General features: G+C 42.1%; 1 protein-coding gene across 2 annotated transcripts in view; it reads left to right on the forward strand.

The window, feature by feature from the left end:
• The window catches only part of fbxo25 (F-box protein 25), a 76,119-nt gene that overhangs the window by 45,070 nt on the left and 6,457 nt on the right, over nt 1-24,592 (forward strand). For both annotated transcript variants that reach the window (XM_063038639.1, XM_063038641.1), the window contains exons 6-8: nt 10,072-10,256; nt 11,700-11,882; nt 14,583-14,726. In XM_063038639.1, coding sequence (XP_062894709.1) covers nt 10,072-10,256; nt 11,700-11,882; nt 14,583-14,726 — 512 coding nt within the window. The remainder of the gene's footprint in view (nt 1-10,071; nt 10,257-11,699; nt 11,883-14,582; nt 14,727-24,592) is intronic.

The following is a 24,592-nucleotide window of genomic DNA, read 5'->3' on the forward strand; positions in this document are numbered from 1 at the left end:
CAATGTCATATCATTCAATTGGTCATACTGCATAGAAAACATTCAGCCCATCGGGAAGAGAGGTGTTGCTGTCAATGATGTGATGGACATGTAATCGGTTATGGTTTGTATACCTTTCCACATGTGCCGCAGATACTTGGTGTCACAAAGGTGTCTGTGGATTTTCTGTGCATCCTCACACTTCGACTTCCTGATGGGATGAGAGAGTGTGCTCTTGCTGAGCGTAGAGTCATCCTGTCCTCCAACCTAAAGGCAGTGGCCCAATCCCTAAGCATTGCCTCATATGCCAGAATACTGGTTATCGACTTCAACTTGGTGTTTAATACAATAATCTCCAAGAAGCTGGTGGGTAAACTAGAGAAAATCTGCAGATAGTGGAAATTCAAGCAACACACATAAAATGCTAGAGGATCTCAGCAGGCCAGGCAGCACCTATGGAAAAGAGTACAGTTGACATTTCGGGCCAAGTCCCTTCAGCAGGATTGGAGAGGGTCTCGGCCCAAAATATCAACTGTACTCTTTTTCACAGATGTACCTGGCCTGCTGAGTTTCTCCAGCATTCTGGTGGGTAAACTGTCTTCATTGGGTCTCACCCCAACTGCTTGTGACTCTATTTTGGACTTCTTGACAGAAAGGCCACAGTCTGTCCATGTTGGCTGAAACACCTCCCACTCCATCACCCCTGAGCTATGGCACTCCCCAGGGCTGTGTGCTCAGCCTGCTGCTGTTCACACAGCTGATATATCTGCCCTGCAAGATCCCGTTCAAACCAAATCATCAAGTTCGCCGATGACACAACAGTGGGTGACCTCATCAACAATGACATTGAGATGGCATACAGAGAGGCGGTAGAGTGACTGGTAGAATTTGTGCGAGCACAACAATGTGTGTCTCAACCTAGATTAGACCAAAGAAATGACTGTGGACTTCAGGACTTTAGGCTGATCACACTTCACCGCACATACATGGATCCTCCAAGAAGCTAGAGTTAGTAGCACCAAGTTTCTGCAAGTGCACATAGTGGATGATCTCACCTTGTCCCTCAACACCACCTCTTTGACATGAAAGCACCGCAGTGTTTCCACTTGCTGAGGAGAGTGAAGGGAGTGAGCCCCCCCCCTCCCCTCCCACTTTACGCAGTTTTTACAGGAGCATCATCGTGAATATCCTGACCAACTGCATCACACTCTGGTACAGGAATTACAAGGTATCTGACTGCAAATACCTACAAAGAATTGTGAGGACTGCTGAGAGGATCACTGGGGTCTCTCTAGAACACAACACAGATATTTATCAGGAAGGTTGTGTACGCAGGACCTTAGCATTATCAAGGATCTCTTTGACTGCCTTAACATGAAATAGGAGTTATGGTAGCATTAGGCCAATAACTGTTAGGATGGGAAACAGCTTCTTGCCCCAGGCTGCAAGACTACTGAACTCTCTGCACCATCCAGGTCACATGACAAAGCATATCTAGTCCTGCCTGAGAAGTGACTTTGATCTGCTCCAATTTGCCTACCGTCACAACAGGTCAACATCAAATACCATTTTATTAGCTCTCTACTCAATTCTGGAACATCTGGACAGTGAAGATGCATACTTCATTGACTACAGTTCTGCATTCAATATTATCATCGTCTCAAAACTAATCAATAAGCTCCAAGACCTAGGCCTCAATACCTCTTTGTGCAACTGGATCTTTGATTTCTTCACTTGTAACCAGTCAGTTCAGCCTGCAGTCTTTTTGGGTAAGTCTCTATTAGCTTTGCACAACATGATGGAGCAAGATTTTCCCATTCATCAAGCAGTGCCAGGTTAGTTGGGGACTGGCATTGGACAGCAATCTTGAGGTCTTGTCAGAAATGCATGATCAGGTTAAGGTCAGGACTCTGACTGGGCCACTCAAGGACATCAATTTTCTTCATTTGAACACATGCCTTGGTTGCTTGGACACAGTGTTTTGGGTCAATGTCCTGCGAAAAGATGAACTTCCTCCCCTGTTTAAACTTTTTGGCAGAGGCTGGCAGGTTTTTATCCAGGATCTCTCTGTATTTAGCAGCATTCATTTTCAGATCAATCCTGATCAAATTTCTGATCCTTGCATCCCCATAGCATGATGCTACTTCCCTCATACAGTAGGGTTGGTGTTACATGTGGCAAATGTTCAGGGGATATTTGTGTGGAGTTCTGCACAGGTACATTCCAATGAGACAGGGAAGTTATGGTAGGATACACGAACCGTGGTGTACAAAGGCTGTAGTAAATCTAGTCAAGAAGAAAAGAAAAGCTTACAAAAGGTTCAGCGAGCTAGGTAATTTTAGAGATCTAGAAGATTATAAGGCTAATAGGAAGGAGCTCAAGAAGGAAATTAGGAGAGCCAGAAGGGGCCATGAGAAGGCCTTGGCAGGCAGGATTAAGGTAAATCCCAAGGCATTCTACAAGTATGTGAAGAGCAAGAGGATAAGATGTGAAAGAATAGGACCTATCAAGTGTGACAGTGGGAAAGTGTATATGGAACTGGAGGAAATAGCAGAGGTACTTAATGAATACTTCACTTCAGTATTCACAATGGAAAAGGATCTTAGTGATTGTAGTGATGATTCGCAGCAGACTAAAAAGCTTGAGCATGTAGATATTAAGAAAAAGGATGTGCTGGAGCTTTTGGAAAGCATCAAGTTGAATAAGTCGCCAGGACCAGATGAGATGTACCCCCGGCTTCTGTGGGAGGCGAGGGAGGAGATTGCTGAGCCTCTGGAGATGATCTTTGCATCATCAATGGGGAAGGGAGACGTTCCGGAGGATTGGAGGGTTGAGGGTGTTGTTCCCTTATTCAAGAAAGGGAGTAGAGATAGCCCAGGAAATTATAGACCAGTGAGTCTTACTCCAGTGGTTGGTAAGTTGATGGAGAAGATCCTGAGAGGATTTATGAACATTTGGAGAAGTATAATATGATTAGGAATAGTCAGCATGGCTTTGTCAAAGACAGGTCGTGCCCTACGAGCCTGATTGAATTTTTTGTGGATGTGACAAAACACATTGCAGGTAGAGCATGATGTAGTATATATGGATTTCAGCAAGGCATTTGATAAGGTACCCCATGCAAGGCTTATTGAGAAAGTAAGGAGGCATGGGATCCAAGGGGACATTGCTTTGTGGATCCAGAAATGGCTTGCCCACAGAAGGCAAAGAGTGATTGTAGTTGGGTCACATTCTGCATGGAGGTCAGTGACCAGTGGTGTGCCTCAGGGATCTGTTCTGGGACCCTTACTCTTCGTGATTTTTATAAATGACCTGGATGAGGAAGTGGAGAGATGGGTTAGTAAGTTTGTTGATGACACAAAGGTTGGGGGTGTTGTGGATAGTGTAGAGGGCTGTCAAAAGTTGCAGCGGCCATTGATAGGATGCAAAACTGGGCTGGGAAGTGGCAGATGGAGTTCAACCCAGTTAAGTGTGAAGTGATTCATTTTGGTTGGTCAAATATGATGGCAGAATATAGTATTATTGGTAAGACTTGGCAGTGTGGAGGATCAGAGGGATCTTGGGGTCCGAGTCCAGAGGATGCTCAAAGCAGCTGCGCAGGTTGACTGTCATTAAGAAGGCCTATGGTGTATTGGCCTTCATCATTCGTGTGATTGAATTTAGGAGCCGAGAGGTAATGTTGCAGCTATATAGGACTCTAGTCAGACCCCACTTGGGGTACTGTGCTCAGTTCTGGTCGCCTCACTACAAGAAGGATGTGGAAACCATAGAAAGGCTGCAGAGGAGACTTACAAGGATGTTGCCTGGATTGGGGAGCATGACTTATGAAAACAGGTTGAGTGAACTCAGCCTTTTCACCTTGGAGCAACGGAGGATGAGCGGTGACCTGATACAGGTGTATAAGATGATGAGAGGCATTGATCATGTGGATAGTCAGAGGCTTTTTCCCAGGGCTGAAATGGCTGCCACAAGAGGGCACAGGTTTAAGGTACTTGGGAGTAGGTACAGAAAAGATATCAGGGGTAAGTTTTTTTTACTCAGAGTGGTGAGTGCATGGAATGGGCTGCCGGCAACAGTGGTGGAGGCGGATACGATAGGGTCTTTTAAGAGACTTTTGGATAGGTACATGGAGCTTAGAAAAATAGAGGGCTATGGGTAACCCTAGTAATTTTTAAGGTAGGGACATGTTCAGCACAGCTTTGTGGGCCGAAGGGCCTGTATTGTGCTCTAGGTTTTCCATGCTTCTATGTTTACATGGCTGATGCACAATATTAGCTTTACATTGCACTTACCACTTAGTGTTGAGGGCAAAAAATTCCACTTTCGTCTCATCTGACCCCAAGGCTTTCATCCACACCTTTACAGTATCTTCCAAGTTACACTTTGCAAAATCTTTACAGGCAAGAAATGTTTTTTTCTAATATAGCCAGGGCTTCTTCCTTCCCATTCTACCATAAATAACCTTTTTGGTTAAGGTCTTGGAGATTGTGCAGCCATGAACTTCATCTCCATTTGCATCCACTGACTTTGGCAGCTCACTCAGAGTGACTGTTGGTGTCACAGTAGTCTTACAAATGCCATTCTTCTCCAATGACTAAGTTTAGAGGGGCAGCCTGACCTACAAGGTGTGGTATTTTTTCCCGCTTTTTCGTAATGGATTGTATTGAGTTCTGAGGTATGTTCAGTGCATTTGAGATGACCTTGTACCTCTTGTCAGATTTGTGCTTCTCTGTTATCTTGCCTTGAATGTTCTTTTGTCGTCATCTTAGTTTGGCCTCTTGAAAATTTACCATATTGTTGGACCTTACAGAGAGGGGAGGTAGTTATTCATAAGAATGACTTAATTGAAAACAGGTAATCCTCCAATTTCCTACTTCAACAAATTGGGTAATACCAAAGGGGATGAATACTTTTACAGCCTCACAATCCTGGTTTTTTACTTCTAGTAAATTGTTGACTGGTTTTGGATTTTTTTCTTTTGATATGATATGATGCACAATGTTTTGTAGATTATCTCAAAAAAATCCTTCTTCAATATATTTTAAATTTAGAAAATGACAGTAAAATGTGAAAATAGTTGTGGGGGCTGAATAGTTTTGAATACAACGGTGGCAGGGAAGAGAAGTGTGCGTATTCATAATTACGACAGAGAAAGTACTCAGGAAGCTGAATAGTCTAAGGGTAGATAAGTCTCCCAGATCAGATGGAATGCACCCGCGTGTTCTGAAGGAAGAAGCTGTGGAGATTGTGGAGGCATTAGCGATGATCTTTCAAAAGTTGATAGATTCTGGCATGGTTCCGGAGGACTGGAAGATTGCAAATGTCACTCTGCTATTTAAGAAGGGGGCAAGGAAGCAAAAAAGAAATTACAGACCTGTTAGCTTGACATCGGTGGTTGGGAAGTTGTTGGAGTCCATTGTCAAGGATGAGGTTACAGAGTACCTGGAGGCATATGACAAGATAGGCAGAACTTAGCATGGATTCCTTAAAGGAAAATCCTGCCTGACAAACCTATTACAATTTTTTGAGGAAATTACTAGTAGGCTAGACAAGGGAGATGCAGTGGATGTTGTATATTTGGATTTTCAGAAGGACTTTGACATGGTGCCACACATGAGGCGACTTAACTAGATAAGAGCCCATGGAATTACGGGAAAGTTACATACGTGGATAGAGCGTTGGCTCATTGGCAGGAAACAGAGAGTGGGAATAAAGGGATCCTATTCTGGTTGGCTGCCAGTTACCAGTGGTATTACACAGGGGTCTGTGTGGGGCTGCTTCTTTTTACATTGTACATCATCAATTTGGATTATGGAATAGATTGCTTTGTGGCTAAGTTTGCTGATGATACAAAGATAGGTGGAGAGGCCGGTAGTGCTGAGGAAACGGAGAGTCTGCAGAGAGACTTGGATAGATTGGAAGAATGGGCAGAGAAGTGGCAAATGAAGTACAGTGTTGGAAAGTGTATGGTTATGCACTTTGGCAGAAATAATAAACGGAAAGTTTATCCCCCTTGTTCAATCCCTTCCTAGCTATGTTCGTGACACTTCTCACGCCCTTAAACTTTTCGATGATTTTAAGTTCCCTGGCCCCCACCGCTTTATTTTCACCATGGATATCCAGTCCCTATATACTTCCATCCCCCATCAGGAAGGTCTCAAAGCTCTCTGCTTCTTTTTGGATTCCAGACCTAATCAGTTCCCCTCGACCACCACTCTGCTCTGTCTAGTGGAATTAGTCCTTACTCTTAATAATTCCTCCTTTGCCTCCTCCCACTTCCTCCAAACTAAAGGTGTAGCTATGGGTACCCGTATGGGTCCTAGCTATGCGTGCCTTTTTGTTGGCTTTGTGGAACAATCTATGTTCCGTACCTATTCTGGTATCTGTCCCCCACTATTCCTTCGCTACATCGATGACTGCATTGGCGCTGCTTCCTGCACGCATGCTGAGCTCGTTGACTGTATTAACTTTGCCTCCAACTTTCACCCTGCCCTCAAGTTTACCTGGTCCATTTCCGACACCTCCCTCCCCTTTCTAGATCTTTCTGTCTCTGTCTCTGGAGACAGCTTATCCACTGATGTCTACTATAAGCCGACTGACTCTCCCAGCTATCTGGACTGTTCCTCTTCTCACCCTGTCTCTTGCAAAAATGCCATCCCCTTCTCACAATTCCTCCATCTCCGCCGCATCTGCTCTCAGGATGAGGCTTTTCATTCCAGGACGAGGGAGATGTCCTCCTTTTTTAAAGAAAGGGGCTTCCCTTCTTCCACCATCAACTCTGCTCTCAAACGCATCTTTCCCATTTCTCGCACATCTGCTCTCACTCCATCCTCCCGCCACCCCAGTAGGAATAGGGTTCCCCTGGTCCTCACCTACCACCCCACCAGTCTCCGGGTCCAACATATTATTCTCCGTAACTTCCGCCACCTCCAACGGGATCCCACCACTAAGCACATCTTTCCCTACCCCTCCTCTCTGCTTTCCGCAGGGATCGCTCCCTATGTGACTCCCTTGTCCATTCGTCCCCCCCATCCCTCCCCACTGATCTCCCTCCCGGCACTTAGCCTTGTAAGCGGAGTAAGTGCTACACATGCCCTTACACGTCCTCCCTTACCACCATTCAGGGCCCCAGACAGTCCTTCTAGGTGAGGCGACACTTCACCTGTGAGTCGGCTGGGGTGATATACTGTGTCCGGTGCTCCCGGTGTGGCCTTTTATATATTGGCGAGACCTGACGCAGACTGGGAGACCGCTTTGCTGAACACCTACGCTCTGTCCGCCAGAGAAAGCAGGATCTCCCAGTGGCCACACATTTTAATTCCACATCCCATTCCCATTCTGACATGTCTATCCATGGCCTCCTCTACTGTAAAGATGAAGCCACACTCAGGTTGGAGGAACAACACCTTATATTCCGTCTGGGTAGCCTCCAACCTGATGGCATGAACATCGACTTCTCTAACTTCCTCTAATGCCCCACCTCCCCCTCGTACTCCATCCGTTATTTATTTTTATACACACATTCTTTCTCTCACTCTCCTTTTTCTCCCTCTGTCCCTCTGACTGACTATACCCCTTGCCCATCGTCTGGGTTCCCCCCCCTTGTCTTTCTCCCTGGGCCTCCTGTCCCATGACATACCCCCTTTGCCAATCACCTGTCCAGCTTTTGGCTCCATCCCTCCCCCTCCTGTCTTCTCCTATCATTTTGGATCTCCCCCTCCCCCTCCCACTTTCAAATCTCTTACTAACTCTTCCTTCAGTTAGTCCTGACAAAGGGTCTCGGCCTGAAACGTCGACTGTACCTCTTCCTATAGAAGCTGCCTGGCCTGTCGCGTTCACCAGCAACTCTGATGTGTGTCACCCTAAACTTGTTGAGATTAAATTCCATCTGCCAACACTCTGCACAACGTTTTACCTGATACATCCTTCTATAGCCTTTGATGGTCTTCCTCACAATTTAAAACTGCATTAACTTCTCATCGTCCTCAAAAATGTTAATTATACTATACCTCCTATATTTCCATCCAAGCCATTAATATAGATTATAAACAACACTGATCTTAACACCAAACCCTATAGAACACCACTGCTCACAGATGCCTGTTCAGAGAAGTGTTCTTGCTCCTGTAGCCTTTGCCTCCTCTCACCAAGTCAGTTTTGGATCCATTAAGCCAGCTTGCCTTGGATGCTATGTGTCTTGATCTTCTGGACTAGCCTACTATGTTTCTTCATCAAATGTCTTAAAAACCTAAAAGACAACATTCATGATCCTGCCTTCAGTCTTAAGTAAGCCTCATTCAAATTCATGAAGCAGCATTTGCCCCACAGCAAGTCATCACCAATCAGCTACAACCTTTCTAAAAGTACTTTAGCAGTTTGCTAGTCTTCTGGCACATTCCCTGTGGATAATGAAGCTGCAGACATATCCATTAGGGCCCCAGATAGCATTTCCACTACTTCCCAGAGCAACCTGTATTGAATGTTGTTCTTTGAAGGCAATATTTTATTTCCTATTCATTCTATCAAGACTGCTTTGCAGGGAACCATTTTCAAAATAGGGAGGGGACTGTCCAATTGTTTGGTGTGGTCAGCAGATATTTCATCCCTACCTGCTTCCTGGGCCTATGATTCTATTCTTTCCTAGTTTTGAAGGTCATGAAGGATCAATGCAATATTAATCATGTGTAGCCTAGTTATTATTTTAACATCCCCAGTTATGTGTTATACATTTTGTAGAACCATCATGTGGAGCTAAATATAATTAACACTATGTCGGCTCAGAGTATTAAATCCTTACAAAATTATTGCCATCAAGATTTACCAAAAAAACTCAAAAATACATATATTTGCCATTCTGACACAAGTTTGCTTTTGAACAAGGACAACCTGTTATATCTGAAATTTCAAAATTATTATTTATATTAATTTAATAGTCTGTTCTATTTGTGACTCCTGACCTACCAATGAGGTTGATTTAATTACCCTTTTACTGAAGGATGAGCAGGAAATCCCAGCTTTGTCAACCGCATCCACATCCTGTGAATGACCAAATAACATCTGACTTCTCTGAGTATTGGGTTTGATGTGATGTGAAAGCTTGCAGAATTAGCAGTGATTGATTTTGTTTGTTCCATTTTCTAAAAAAGTGTTAGCCTTCAGTATTGGTACCTGTAAATTCTTTGGCAATATTGGTACATTCTAGCATCTGCATATTTTCTCATGTTTGGGACATTGTTTTGGATTCTGATTTGTTGAAATTTTGTAGAAAATGTACAGTATGCATCCATATATTTTCTTTTCTTTCTTTAATACAACTGTACAGTTGTCAATTTACCCTGTTGGTTATTTGTGTTCTCAAAGTGCGGCTTTAAAATGTTGCCAAACTAATTTACAGGATAGTTTTTTCTTTCAGATACATTGTGTTTGCAAAAACACTGAGGAATATTTGAAAACTTAATACTTTGATCATTTTATTTGGCAATTGGATAATCAAAGAACAACCTATTTTAACTTGGGATTCTAACTACTACAAAAATATTAAACTTTAAATCCAACACAAATAATTAAACAAGGGTGGTGAAATAGTATTTGGAATAATTTGTTGCATTGCAATAATCTTACCTCTGGGACATCTGAATGTCTTCATTAAAATTTCTGTACTGATCATGAGGGGAGGGAGAGGTCTGCCATTACATGGGAATCTTCACCCCAGTGGAATTGCACACCAATGTTACATTAGGCTAGTTTCATAGAACATAGAATATTTAAACAGGAAATACCTTTTAGATGAGCTTTATGGTGAGTACCTTTTTTGCTGCCTTGATCTTTTCAGAAGATGGCCCATGAATTTAAAGCTTATTCTAAACTTCCAAGAGTTTTATAGCACCCCAGATTTTGCAGGTAAAATTTCTCCTGCAGATAGAATTAACCAATTTAAGAAAATAAATTATACTTCTCAATATTAACTTCAAATAACCCCAAAGCTGAAAAGATCATTTGTAATTCTGATGTGCTTTTAAGTCTACTTAAATTCTAATCCAAGCTTTACATTATTGTGAAGATTGATATATATACCTTCTTCTTGTGTAACAGTGATTGAGGACCAACAGAATCCTCGACTTATCAAAAATCTTCTGCAGGATCTGGCTTCTGCTCTCTGTATCCTAATCCGTGAAGTGGGAAGGTGTGTCCTAGTTGGGAACATTAATATCTGGGTTTACCGCTTGGAAACCATCCTGAATTGGCAACATCAGCTAAATAATCTGAAGATTACCAGGGTAGGAAGAATAAAGCTACTCTGTTGGTTGCTACCTTTTGTTTTAACTTCCTTGTTGTTAAGGCAATTATAGCTGATCAATATGAATTAAAGGGTTTGATTTATCTATAATGCCCTAGTTTTTTTAACTGGATAAAGTTTTCAACTTGACCATAATGAATTTGTTTACTGTATATGATTTTATATTTTTGATTTTTCTTATTGGAAAAGTGTAATCATATGTAGCTATATTGTGGTTCATCTATGGTTCAATAATTCTGATGCATATAACAAAAAATATAGATTTTAGCCAGTATGAGAATATCTACTAAAGTGGGTTGAAGGTGTCACTTACCAATTTTTTTACCCCCTGACCATCACTTTGGACATTAATCCATCTAAATTATTGGAACATCAAAGTTAGATGGTGCATAGTTGAATATAATGGGTAGACTTCTGAAGAACTTATCTAAAATTGTGCAAAATTTATTTGAGGCAGACTCCAGAGGAGATGGAAGGAAAAGATGCAGGGGAGAAGGGTGGGAAGAATGAGGTAAAGGGAAGTGTGGGTTGGAATGAGGATCTTATACTCCAAGAATAGGTGAATTAAATTTAAAAATTTTTTTTTTCAGTTCAAGCCTACACTTGCAGTCTGTAAAAGAGCAAGCAATTGTTTTGCTTTCAGGAGGCAAGTTGACTGTAGAATAGATTTCTAACTGGAAGTCCTATTTCTTGGGACTTCCGGAGTCCCAGCAGATGAAAGATGCTGGAGGTCTAATTAAAGATTAGCTTTATTTGTAATTTGTACATTGAAAGTCGAAACTTGTAGTGAAATGCATCACTTGCGTCAACATCCAACATAGTCCAAAGGGTGTGCTGGATGCAACTTGTTGGAGTCACCATGCTTCTGGTGCCAACTTAACACACCACAACTGACTAAGCCGTAGTCTTTTGGAATGAGGGTGGAAAATGGATCACCTGCAGGAAACCTCTGCAGTCATAGGGAAGCGTAATATCTCCTTACAGACAGCGGCAGGAATTGAACCCTGATTCAGTAAAGCATTACACCTTTAATTACAGTAATTGCTAATTAATTACAATAATTATTGCAGGCCATAAGCAACAGGAATATTTCCACAGGCTCGAGGGTGGGTCAAATTATTAAACACGGATTAGCTTTCAACTCCTTGATCCCTTGGATAGAACTTGAATTTATTGAATTGTCTGACTCTTGTATCCTGGCTGCTTTCCATAATGGTGGAAAAAACTGTTGAAAAATCATACTGTCCTGCAGTTCAATTTTAGCAGGACAGCTAGGTGCTGAATTTCCAAACTTAAGTGCTTTTTTTTAAGGAGTTATAATTGAATTGTGTTGTAACTTTGGCAAAATTATAAAAGTTCCTGGAATATTTTAGTCTTATTTAGATAAAGCTAATGGCATGTATGCTTTTTCTTGTATGTACAGAGAATATGTAGTGGTGTGACACTGAGTGACCTTCCACTTCACATGCAGAGAAGCATTCTGCACAGGTTTTCTGATGGCCTGGACATTATCAGTTTGGGACAGGTGACTTCCACTTTGCATATGCTTAGTGAAGATAGATATCTGTGGAAAAAACTTTGCCAGTACCATTTTCCGGAAAAGCAGGCAAGTATATCAGGTGAAGCTTAATAAAAATAAAACAGCCAGGTTATGAAGAGAAGTTAAATTTGTGTCCATTTACATATATAAAATATAGACGAGTATTGCCTTTCCTTATCCTGTGCTTTTCTAGTTTGCCTTTGTATTTATTACTTGCTTCCCTATTATTTGGTAAAGATCACCGAAAGCAAGACTCCTACTTTTAGGCTGTATAACTAAGCTGGTTATTTAATATTTAAATAACCAGTTGTCCTATACTCCTTGCTGAGGAACATACATATATGCATTCTTCCATAGAGTCATAGTTATATAGCATCAAAAAGGGTTCTTCAATCCACCCCAACTTTGCTGACCAAGATGCCAACCCAAACTGGTTCCATTTGGCCCATATCCCTTCAAACTTTTCCCTTCCATGTATCCTCCTAAATGTCTTAAACATTGTAATTACCCCAACCTCTATCACTTCCTGTTGCAGCTCATTCCATGTACCCAGCAGTCTCTATGTGGAGAAACCTGTCTCTCTGGTCGCCATTAAGTCTTTCCCATCTCAGATCTGGGTGGTTTAATTTTAGACTCCATAATGTTGGGACAAAGTCCATGAGCATCCTGCTTAACTATACCCCTCATGATTTTATAGACCTCTAGGATTACCCCTTATCCTCCATGCTCCATGGGAAAATCAACAGTCTTTCTGGTTTCTCCTTGTAACTCAAGTCTTTCACTGCAGGCAACATCCTTGTGGATCTTTTCTGCACCGTTTCCACCTCCATAACATCATTCCTTTTAGTACAGCAACCAGAATTGCACACAATGTCTTGTACAGCAGTAAAATGATTTTACAGTGCTTGTACGCGGTGCCATGGCTGATGAAGGCAAGCATGCCAAATACTGCTTTGACCTCTCTGAGTTGTCACTTTCAGGGAACTCTGTACCTCTCAGTCTCTCTGTTCTTCAATAGCCTTTTCAGAGCCTACTGTTTACTGCATTAGTCCTCCCCTGGTTTAACTTCCCTATATGCGGTTTGGCCCTTTTCAGAGTTAATTTTTCTCAGCTATTCCTTGGTGCACCTATCCACGTGATCTAGATCCTGAAATAATGCTGTTGTAAACTTGGATAACCTTCTTCACTGTTCAGTATGCACCCAATCTACAAACTTACTTACTAACTATGCTATCTACATTCTCATCCAAATTTGGATGACAAATAACAGGAGATTCAGTATAAATTCTTGTGGCAGACCCTGCTCAGAGGTCTCTTTATATAAAAAAAATAATAAAATGACCCTCTACATCCACTTTGACTCCTTCCAGTCTAAGATAAAAAATATTGCCTATTTTCTGGTTCATAGAACATTACAGCACAGTACAGGCTCTTCAGCCCATGATGTTGTACCAGACTTTTAACCTACTCTAAGATCAATCTAACCTTTCCCTCATACATAACCTTCTATTTTTCTAGCATCCATTGTCTACCTAAGAATTTATTTAATGCCCCTAATGTATCTTTTTCTCCCAACTCCACTGACAGAGTGTTCTGCGCACCCTTCACACTCTGACATCATTTTAATCCAATAGTGTTGATACTTGCTCCGGTTTTGTGTGATACTTGCCATCGTTATTGTAGATTCTTACCCTGTTGAATCATTACCTGCACATACCCATGCCAACTTTGTTTAGTAAGTCCAGATTTTGCTTGAAGTTTGGAAAAGTGAAAACAACTAAACTGTGACCTCTTAATAGAGATGCATTTTGATTTCTTGCACATTATTTATTGATTTCTCATTTCACCTCCTGTCCCAGGTTATGAAAACTTAAGTTATATATACCTGTACACATGAGCAAACTCCCAGAATATTGTTAAATTCAAAACTCCAATGAATGTTCCTTCCAATGAACAGCAGAACTAGTCTTTTCTCTCTGATATTAGCAATTGTTCTTCATTATCAGTCTTTTGTGCTTTTGATGCCAGTCATTACAGTACTATGGAGTATCACAGCATAATCAAACAAATTTGCGTATTTTCATCTTGTAGCCAAAATCAACTGATGTACATCTGCATAAAAAAAGGAAAACTAGTTGTAACCTGGGGACAGTGCAAATGCAGACGAGTGGAACACTTTTCTTTGTGAATCTTGGTATTTAATTGTCCAATATTTCTCTTTTGCCTCCAAGGATTGAACAAGCTTCAAAGTGATTGAGGAATCAGTTTACACAACAATATTGGTCATAGTACCACAACACAATTTAATAGAAATTGAGCTAAATATCACATTGCTACCAGAAATAATCAACTGCAATATACCAAGCTATCTCAAAATATTACTCAAGAATGCCAGACACCATAGAGCATGTTTAAAGCACAGGAATTCCCTTGGCACATGAGTTTCTGAAAGTAATATTATGGAACTTACAGTAGTTGCATGATATGAAAATTGAAGGAGGAGTTAATGCAACCACACGAGCCTGATGTAATTTGGATTCAAGCATTAAAATGGGAAAAAAAATAGTTTTGGTAGACTATCAATGCATTCCTTGTTATTCTCTTCTTTATCATCTTAAATTTGAAATTTCAGTATTGTTTTGAAGCATTACAAGATGTGATGTTATGTTCATTTTCTGAATATCTTCTGAATTCTGAATAATTTTACTTCTGAACAAAATAGTGGAAGTTGAGTTATGAAAAAATAATATGCATCTGTTATTCTAGTTTTGTAGACACTTGATTTTGACCGAGAACGGTTGTGTTGATTGGAAGCTGATGTATTTCACACTTCAGAAGTACTGTCCGAAAAAGGAGCAATATGGAGATGCCCTTCAATTCTGTCGCCATTGCAGTATTTTGTTCTGGAAGGTAATGGGCAATATTTCTGAGTTTTGTTGAATCGTTTCTTATTTTGTGATTATTGCTGAGAGTGCATCTGTGACTGTTGCCTTCAATAATATATATACCACTTTGGATAAAGTTGGCGGTGGGGGAGTGGTGAAATACCAGGGGAAAGCCACAGTGACCAGGTCTCTGGCACTAAGCCCAGCTCTGTGCTTCAGAAAGGAAGGGAGGGAAGAGGAGTGCAGTAGTGATAGGAGATTAATGGTGATAATTAGAGGAGAATACAGGAGATTCTGTGGAGTGAAAAACCCAATGAGATGGCATGTTGCCTCCCAGATACCAGTGTCCAGAATGTCTCAGATAGAGTCCACAGCTTTCTAAAGGAGGATGATGAGCAGCCAGGAATTATGCTATATATTAATGCCAACGACATAGGTAAGATGAAGTCCTGAACAGAAAATATAAGGGAACTAGGTGAAAATCTGAGAAGCGGGACCACAAGGGTAGTTTTCCCTGGATTGCTGCCTTAAACTGCATGCCATTGAGGGTAAGAATAGGATGATTTGATGAAGGGGCAGAGTTTCAGACTTCTGCATCACTGAGATCCCTTGTGGGCAGGTATGACCTGTACAAAAAGGCCTAGATACACCTGAACTTGAGAAGGGCCAATATCCTTGTGGCAGATTTGCTACAGCTGTTGGGGAGGGTTTAAACAAGTTTGGTAGGTGGATAGGAATCAGAGTGATAGGTCTGAGGATGAGTCAAGTTAAGTCAAGTTGCTTTTTATTGTAATTTCAACCATAAACTGCTGGTACAGTACACAGTAAAAATGAAACAACGTTCCTCACGTTACTACATGAAACAACAAAACTACACTAGACTAAGTGAGACAACACAAGGCTACACTAGACTACATAAGGCAACACAAAAACTACACTAGACTACAGACCTACACAGGACTATAGAAAGTGCACAAAACAGTGCAGGGCAGTACAATAAATAATAAACAAGACAATAGGTACAGTAGAGGAGAAATTACAATATAATAAATGATGTAGATGTCAGTCTAGTCTCTGGGTATTAAGAAGTCTGATGGCTTGGGGGAAGAAACTGTTGCACAGTCTGGTCGTGAGAGCCCGAATGCTTCGGTATCTTTTGCCAGATGGCAGGAGGGAGAAGAGTTTGTATGAGGGGCACGTGGGGTCCTTCATAATACTGTTGGCTTTATGAGTGTAGCGTGTAGTGTAAATGTCTGTAATGATGAGAAGAAAGACCCTGATGATCTTCTCAGCTGACCTTACTATCTGCTGCAGGGTCTTGCAATCGGAGATGGTGCAATTTCCGAACCAGGCAGTGATGCAGCTGCTCAGGATGCTCTCGATACATCCTCTGTAGAATGTGGTGAGGATGTGGGGGTGGGGGGATGGACTTTTCTCAGCCTTGGCAGAAAGTAGAGACGCTGCTGTGCTTTCTTGGCTATGGAGCTGGTGTTGTGGGACCAGGTGAGATTCTCCGCCAGGTGAACACCAAGAAATTTGGTGCTCTTAACGATCTCAATGGAGGAGCCATCAATGTTCAGTGGAGATGCTCTCCTGAGGTTGAAAACCATCTCTTTTGTTTTGATCACATTCAGAGACAGGTTGTTGGCTCTGCACCAGTCCGTTAGCTGCTGCATCTCCACTCTGTATGCTGACTCATTGCTCTTGCTGATGAGACCTACCACGGTCGTGTCATTGGTGAACTTGATGATGTGGTTCGAGCTGTGTGTTGCAGCACAGTCGTGGGTCAGCAGAGTGAACAGCAGTGGACTGAGCACACAGCACTGGGGGGCCCCGTGCTCAGTGTGATGGTGTTGGAGATGCTGCTCCCGATCTGGACTGATTGAGTTCTCCCAGTCAGGAAGTCTAGAATCCAGTTGCAGAGGGAGGTGTTCAGGCCCAGCAATTTCAGCTTTCCAGTCAGGTGCTGAGGAATGATTGTGTTGAATGCTGAACTGAGGTCTATAAACAGCATTCCAACGTACGTGTCTTTTTTGTCCAGCTGGGTGAGGGCCAGGTGGAGGATGCTGGCAATGGCGTCGTTTATTGAGCGGTTGGGACGATACGCGAACTGCAGGGGGTCTAGTGAGGGGGGGGCAGCAGGGTCTTGATGTGCCTCATGACAAGCCTCTCGAAACATTTCATGATGATGGATGTGAGTGCAACAGAACGGTAGTTGTTGAAGCAGGACACCGAAGACGTCTTTGGTACGGGGACGATGGTGGCGGTCTTGAAGCATGTTGGAATGACAGCGCTGCTCAGGGAGGTGTTGAAGATATCAGTGAGAACATCTGCCAGCTGGTCTGCAAATCCTCTGAGCACCCTGCCAGGAATATTGTCTGGTCCAGCAGCCTTCCGTGGGTTGACCCTGCGTAGAGTTTTCCTCACATCGGCCACGGTAAGACACAGCACCTGGTCATTAGGGGGAGGAGGAGTGGTCTTCCTTGCCACCACATCATTTACCGCCTCGAAACGAGCTCAGAAGTTCTTCAATGCATCTGGGAGGGGGGCATCACCAACACAGGTAGATGATGTTGTCCTGTAATTGGTGATGTCCTGAATGCTGCGTGTGGCCGCGTGAGGCAGTTGGTGCAGAGATAGATGTGGTAAGTTGAATGTCTTTGAGAAAGTATAAACAGTTATTGGGTCAAAATTGCAGTTTGTGTGATGGGTTGAAGTTAATGTAATTGAATATAAGAAATATCGGGAACTAAGCTATTTTATCAGGAACTAATGTATTTTACTATAAGAAATATCAGGAACTTATAGCATGGGTCTACATGTTGTGACCATTATAGAGAGTTGGCTGTCACGGGTAGGAATGGTTGCGGGATGCTTTGAAGTTTAGATGTTTCAAAAGGAATGGGTAGAGACAAAGGAGGTGGGAGAATGACATTGCTTCTCAGGGATAGTATCACAGCTGCAGAAAGGGAGGACAACACTGAGGCAAAGAGGGTGGAGGTCATCAATTGGAAGGGTGCAATCACTCTATTGAGAGTATTCTATAAAACTCCCGGCAGCAACGGAGACACCAAGGGACAGATTCGGATGTGCATTTTGGAAAAGTGCAAAAATAACAGGCTTGTTGTCATGGGGGACTTCAACTTCCCTAGTGTTGATTGGCATCCCCTTCATGCAAAAGGTTTGAATGAGGCAAAATTTGTTAGGTTTGTTTTTAGGAAGGATTCCTGATACAAGATGTGGACAGGCCGACTATAGGAGAGGCCATACTGCCTCTAGTATGAAGCAATGAAGTTGGTCAGGTGCCAAATCTTTCAGTGGGAGAGCATTTCAGTGACAGTGATCACAATTACCTGACTTTTACTATGGCACTGGAGAGGGAATTGGGGAAGGGAAAATTATAATGCTATCAGATAGAAACTGCAGATCATAAACTAGGAACAGAAATATTCAGTACTCAGGAACAGAAAATACAGAACGGAAATGTGGAAGTTGTTTAGGGAGCACTTGCTGGGGTACTGGATAGATTTATCCCATTGGGAAAGAGAAAGGATGGTAGGGTGAAGGAACAATGGTTGACAAGAGAGATGGCACATCTAGTCAAGCAGAAGAAAGAAGCTTACTTAAACATTTAGAAAGCGAAGATCAGATAGAGTTCTAGAGAGTGACAAAAACATCAGGAAGGAGCTGAAGAATGGACTTAGTAGAGATAGAAGAGGGCATGAGAAGACCTAGGTGAGCAGGATTAAGGAAAACATCAAGGTGTTCTTCACGTATGTGAAGAACAGGAGGATGGCCAGTGTGAGGGCAGGTCTGAACAGGGTTAGTAGAGGAATCATGTAACTGGAGTCAGAGGAGGTAGTGGTGGAACAGTTTCCTTGAGTATTCACCAGTAATAGGGACATTGACAATTGTGAGGAGAGCATAAAATAGACTGATATGCATGAACATGTCGATGTCTAGAGCTTTATTAAAACATTAGGATAGATAAGTCCCCAGGGCCAGACTGGATATACCCCCGGTTGCTATGGGAAGTGGGAGAAGAGATTTTTGCACCCTTGGCAATTATCTTTGAATCCTCACTGGCCATAGGAGTGGTACCAGATGAATGGAGGATGGCAAATGCCATTCCTTTGTTCAACAAAGGGAGTAGGGATAACCCTGGTATTATAGAACAGTAAGTCTTACTTCAGTGGTGGGCAAATTATTGGAGAAGCTTAGGCACAGAACTTAAGTATTTGAGGAAGCATATTTTGATTAGAGAGATCCTAGAAACATAGAAAACCTACAGAACTATACAGGCCCTTCGGCCAAACATGTCCTTACCTGAGAAATTACTAGGGTTACCCATAGCCCTCTATTTTTCTCAGCTTCATGTACCTGTCCAGGATTCTCTTAAAAGACCCTATCGTGTCTGCCTCCACCACCGTTGCCGGAAGCCCCGTCCACACACTCACTACTCTCTGCATTTTATTGAAAAAAAACTTACCCCTGAAATCTCCTCTGTACCTACTTTCAAGCATCTTAAAACTGTGCCCTCTCATGCTAACTATTTCAGCCCTGGGAAAAAGCCTCTGACTATCCACATGATCAATGCTTCTCATCATCTTATACACCTCTATCAGGTCACCTCTCATCCTCCATCGCTCCAACGAAAAAAGGCTTAGTTCACTCAACCTATTCTCATAAGGCATGCTCCCCAATCCAGGCAAGATCCTTGTAAATTTCCTCTGCACCCTTTCTATAGTTTCCACATCCTCCGTATAGTGAAGCGATCAGAACTGAGGACAGTACCCGAAGTGGGGTCTGAGCAGGGTCCTATATAGCTGCAACATTACCCCTCAGCTCCTCAACTCAATCCCACAATTGATGAAGGCCAATGCACCGTATGCCTTCTTAACCACAGAGTCAACCTGCACAGCTGCCTTAGGTGTCCTGTGGACTCTGACCCCAAGATCCCTCTGATCCTCCACACTGCCAAGAGTCTTACAATTAATACTATATCATATTTGACCTACCAAAATGAACCACCTCATACTCATCTGGGTTGAACTCCATCTGCCACTTCTCAGCCCAGTTTTGCATCCTATCAATGTCCCGCTGTAACCTCTGACAGCCCTCCACACTATCAACAACACCTCCAACCTTTGTGTCATCAGCAAATTTACTAACCCATCCCTCCACGTCCTCATCCAGGTCATATATAAAAATCACGAAGAGTAGAGGTCCCAGAACAGATCCCTGAGGCACACCACTGGTGACTGACCTCCATGCAGAATATGACCCGTCTACAACCACTCTTTGCCTTCTGTGGGCAAACCAGTTCTGGATCCACAAAGCAATTTCCCTTTGGATCCCATGCCTCCTTACTTTTTCAATAAGCCTTGCATGGGGTACCTTGTCAAATGTCTTGCTGAAATCCATATACACTACATCTACTGCTCTACCTTCATCAATGTGCTTAGTCACATCCTCAAAAAGTTCAATCAGCCTCGTAAGACATGACCTTCCTTTCACAAAGCCATGCTGACTATTCCTAATTATATTATGCCTCTCAGGATCTTCTCTATCAATTTACCAACCACTGAAGTAAGACTCACTGGTCTGTAATTTCCTGGGCTATCTCTACTCCCTTTCTTGAATAATGGAACAACATCCGCAATCCTCCAATACTCCAGAACCTCTCCCTTCCCCATTGATGATGCAAAGATCATTGCCAGAGGCTCAGCAATCTCCTGCCTTGCCTCCCACAGTAGCCTGGGGTACATCTCGTCCGGTCCCGGTGACCTATCCAACTTGATGCTTTCCAAAAGCTCCTGTACATCCTCTTTCTTAATATCTACATGCTCAAGCTTTTCGGTCCCCTGTAAGTCATCCCTACAATTGCCAAGATCCTTTTCCATAGTGAATACTAAAGTACTCCTTAAGTACCTTTGCCATCTCCTCCGGTTCCATACACACTTTTCCACTGTCACATTTGGTTGGTCCTATTCCCTCACGTCTTATCCTCGTGCTCTTCACGTACTCGTAGAATGTCTTGGGGTTTTCCTTAACCCTGTCCGTCAAGGCCTTCTCATGGCTCCTTCTGGCTCTCCTAATTTCTTTCTTGAGTTGCTTCCTACTTGTCTTATAATCTTCTAGCTCTCTATCATTACCTAGCTTTTTGAACCTTTTGTAAGCACTTCTTTTCTCCTTGACTAGATGTACAATAGCCTTTGTACACGACGTTCCTGTACCTCACTATCCTTCCCCATCTCATCGGAACATACCTATGTAGAACTCCATGCAAGTATCCCCTGAACATTTGCCACATTTTTTCCATACATTTCCCTGAGAACATCTGTTCACAATTAATGCTTCCAAGTTCCTGATCTTGGCGGATGTGGCAAAACATTGTTGAAGGTAGAGCAAGGCATATGGATTTTAGTGAGTCCTTTGATGCGATTCACTGTATTAGACTCATTCAGGAAGTCAGGAGACATGAGATCCAGGGAACCTTGGCTGTGTGGACACACAATTGGCTTGCCCGTAGAAGGCAGAGGATTGTAGAAGATGAGGAGTATCCTTCCACAGGAATCTGTTCTGGGACCCCTGCTCTTTGTGATTTTCATGAGACTTGGATGAGGAAGTGAAAGAGAGAATTAGTAAGTTTGCAGGTGACACGGAGGTTGGTGGACTTTTGAATCACGTGGAAAGTTGTTGTAGGTTGCAGTGGAACATTGACAGAATGCGGAACTGGGCTAAAAATTTGAAAATGGAACAGGAAAATTAATGATGCAATGATTCAACTTGAAATCAGAATACAGGGTTAATGGAAGGATTATTATGGGTATAGAGGAATAGAGACTTTTTGGGGTCCACATCCATGGATTCCTCAAAGTTGCCTTGCAATTTGATAGGTTTGTTAAGATGGCATATGGTGTTTTGGCTTTCATTAGTCAGGGGATTGTGTTTAAGACCCGCAAGGTAACATTGTAGCTTGGAAAATCCTGGTTAAACCAGACTTGAAATATTGTGTTTAGTTCAGGTCACCTCAGTAAAGGAAGATGTGGAAACTTTACAAAGGGTGCAGTGGAGATTTACTGGAATACTGCCTGGACTAGAAGGCATGTCGGATGAAGATAGGTTGAGCGAGCTCAGGCTTTTCTCTTTGAAGTAAAGGAGGATCTGATAGAGTTGTTGAAGGTGATAAGAGGCAGAGATAGAGTGGACAGCCAGCACCTTTTTCCCAGGGTGACAATGACAAATACAAGAGGGCATAATATTAAGGTGATTGGAGGAAAATATAAGGCAGATTTCAGAGGTAATTCTTCACACAAAGAGGGGTGGTTGCATGGAATGCCCTATGAGGCATGGTGATAGAGACAGAGACATAAGTACCATTTAAGAAACTTAAAGAGGAACATGGATAATAGATAAATGGAGGGTTATGTAGAAGGAAAGAGTTAGATTGATCTTAGAGTAGGTTAAAGTTTGGCACAACATCATAGATCGAAGCACCTGTACTGTGCTGTAAAGTTCTATGTTCTTTTGGTAATTCAATAAATTCAATTTAACCTCGAGTGGCCCATTTCAATTTCTAATAGGAGCTCTATTCAGTTTTTTCAGAGTCTAGTGGTTAACTGCAGAAAAGCCTTACAGGATGCTTGCACTGGATTTATCCACTGTCCTAGATGTGTAACAAAGAAGCATTACTTTAAATATCATTGGACTTGATCAATACATTTTAATTAGGTCAACAACCCAATCAAATCTATTTGTATGTGGTTCATGTACTTGAAGGGGGTATAGTGAAGGAATGATGCCAACCATACTTCAATATTGAAACTGAAAAGTGACCTCAATGACTGCAGACGTTTTTTGGGACAATGGGACTAGCTTGAGTCCAGGAGAAGACAAATATTGAAACAGGCCCTTCATGCCAGATCGTTCATGTCAACCAAGATGCCCCATCCAAGCTGGTCATATTTTCTGGAGTTTGGCTCATGACTTTCTCAACCTTTCTAATTAGTCTAACTGTCCAACTATCTTTTAAAATTTGTTATTGTACCTGCCTCAACCACTTCCTCTGGTAGCTTACTCCACATTGATACCACCCTTTGTGTACAAAAGAAATAGTCGCCCCTTAAACTCCTGTTAAATGTTTCAACTCTCACCTTAAACCTAAGCCCTCTAGTCTTTGATTCCGAACTCCAGGGAAGAAAAAGATTGAGTCTTTCTATGCCTCTCATGATTTTATACCCCTCAATATAATCACCTTTCTGTCTCCTACAGTCTAAGGAATAAAATCCTAGCCTATCCAACCTCTCCTTATGACTCAGTCTCTCAAGTTCTGACATCATCCTTGTAAATATTTTCAGTACTCCTTCTAGTTTAATAATATCTTTCCTATATCACGGTGACCTAAACTGATATGAAAGTCAGCATGTCAAAAGGCTTTCTTACTAACCTGTGTACCTGTGACTCCTCTTTCAGGGATCCAAGTCCTTGTACTCTAATGTCCCTCTGTTATACAGCATTCCCAAAGCCATGCTGTTTACCTCCAACATGCAAATCATTGCCATATAACAGGAAAAGAAGAGGTATTTCAAAGTACATTATCGAACAGTGCATACTGTATACAACTTTGAGATTTGCCTTCTTGTAGACAGCCACAAAACAAGGAAACACAATGGAACCCTTTAAAAAGAACACGCACACCACAGATCTCCAAACACCCAACATAGAAAACAAGAAAGTGTTCAAACAATAAAAAAGTAAACAAATAACACACAGAATATGAACTGCAGAGTCCCTGAAAGTGAGGACACAGCCATGAAGCCAATTCAGGGCTAAGGCAGTGAACTATCCAAGCTGGTGTCTTTCCTGTATTATGATAAGGTTTTATCTTGTTAAGCAACTTCATGTATGGCATCTTCTCAAAGGGCTTCTGAAAATGCAAGTAAACATCAACTACTGACTCTCCTTTGTCTATCCTGCCTGTTGTATCCTCAAAGAACTCCAACAGATTTGTTGAACAAGATTTCCCCTAAAGGAAAGCAGGCTGACTCTGGCCTACTTTCTTATGTGCCTCCAAGTACCCTAAGACCTCATCCTTAACATTGGACTCACAACTTCTTGTCCAGGTGACTTATTTACCTTCTCACTTTTCAGCTTCCCAAGCACCTTCTCCTTAATAACATCAACTGTACACACTTCTGTCCCATGATTCTCGAATGTCTGGCATACTGCTAGTGTGTTTCACAGAGAAGACTGACAGAAAATACTTAATAAATTCATCCACCAATTCTTTTTTCCCCATTACTACTTCTCCAAAGTCATTTTCCAGCGGGCTGATATCTACTCTCACAAACAACAGGAATTCTGCAGATGCAGGAAATTCAAGCAACACACATCAAAGTTGCTGGTGAATGCAGCAGGACAGGCAGCATCTCTAGGAAGAGGTACAGTTGACGTTTCAGGCCTGCAACTTTGTGTGTTGCCTGATATCTACTCTCACCTCTTTTACTCTCTCTCTCATATATAGAGAAAAAAAACTTTTGTTATTCCCTTCTATATTATTGGCTAGTGCACTTTCATATTTCAACTTTTCTCTCCTTGAGGCACCTTCTCTTGGTATTTAAAAGCTTCCCAGTCCTCTAACTTTCCACTAATTCTTGCTCTATTATAGGCTCTCCCTTTTCCTTTTATGCTGTGTTTGCCTTACCTTATCAGCCGTGGTTGCCTCATCCTCCCTTTAGAATACTTCTTCATCTTTGGCATGCATCTATCCTACACCTTCCTTTTCAAATCTTTTTATTTTTTTTTCCAAAATAAACACGAGTACATCGAAGTAAACAACACTTACAATGTCTCAAGAAAAAAAAATTATATAAAGATTGAAAAAATTTT

This window comes from Mobula hypostoma, chromosome 2 (assembly GCF_963921235.1).
Source record: "Mobula hypostoma chromosome 2, sMobHyp1.1, whole genome shotgun sequence".
NCBI classification, from domain to species: domain Eukaryota; kingdom Metazoa; phylum Chordata; class Chondrichthyes; order Myliobatiformes; family Myliobatidae; genus Mobula; species Mobula hypostoma.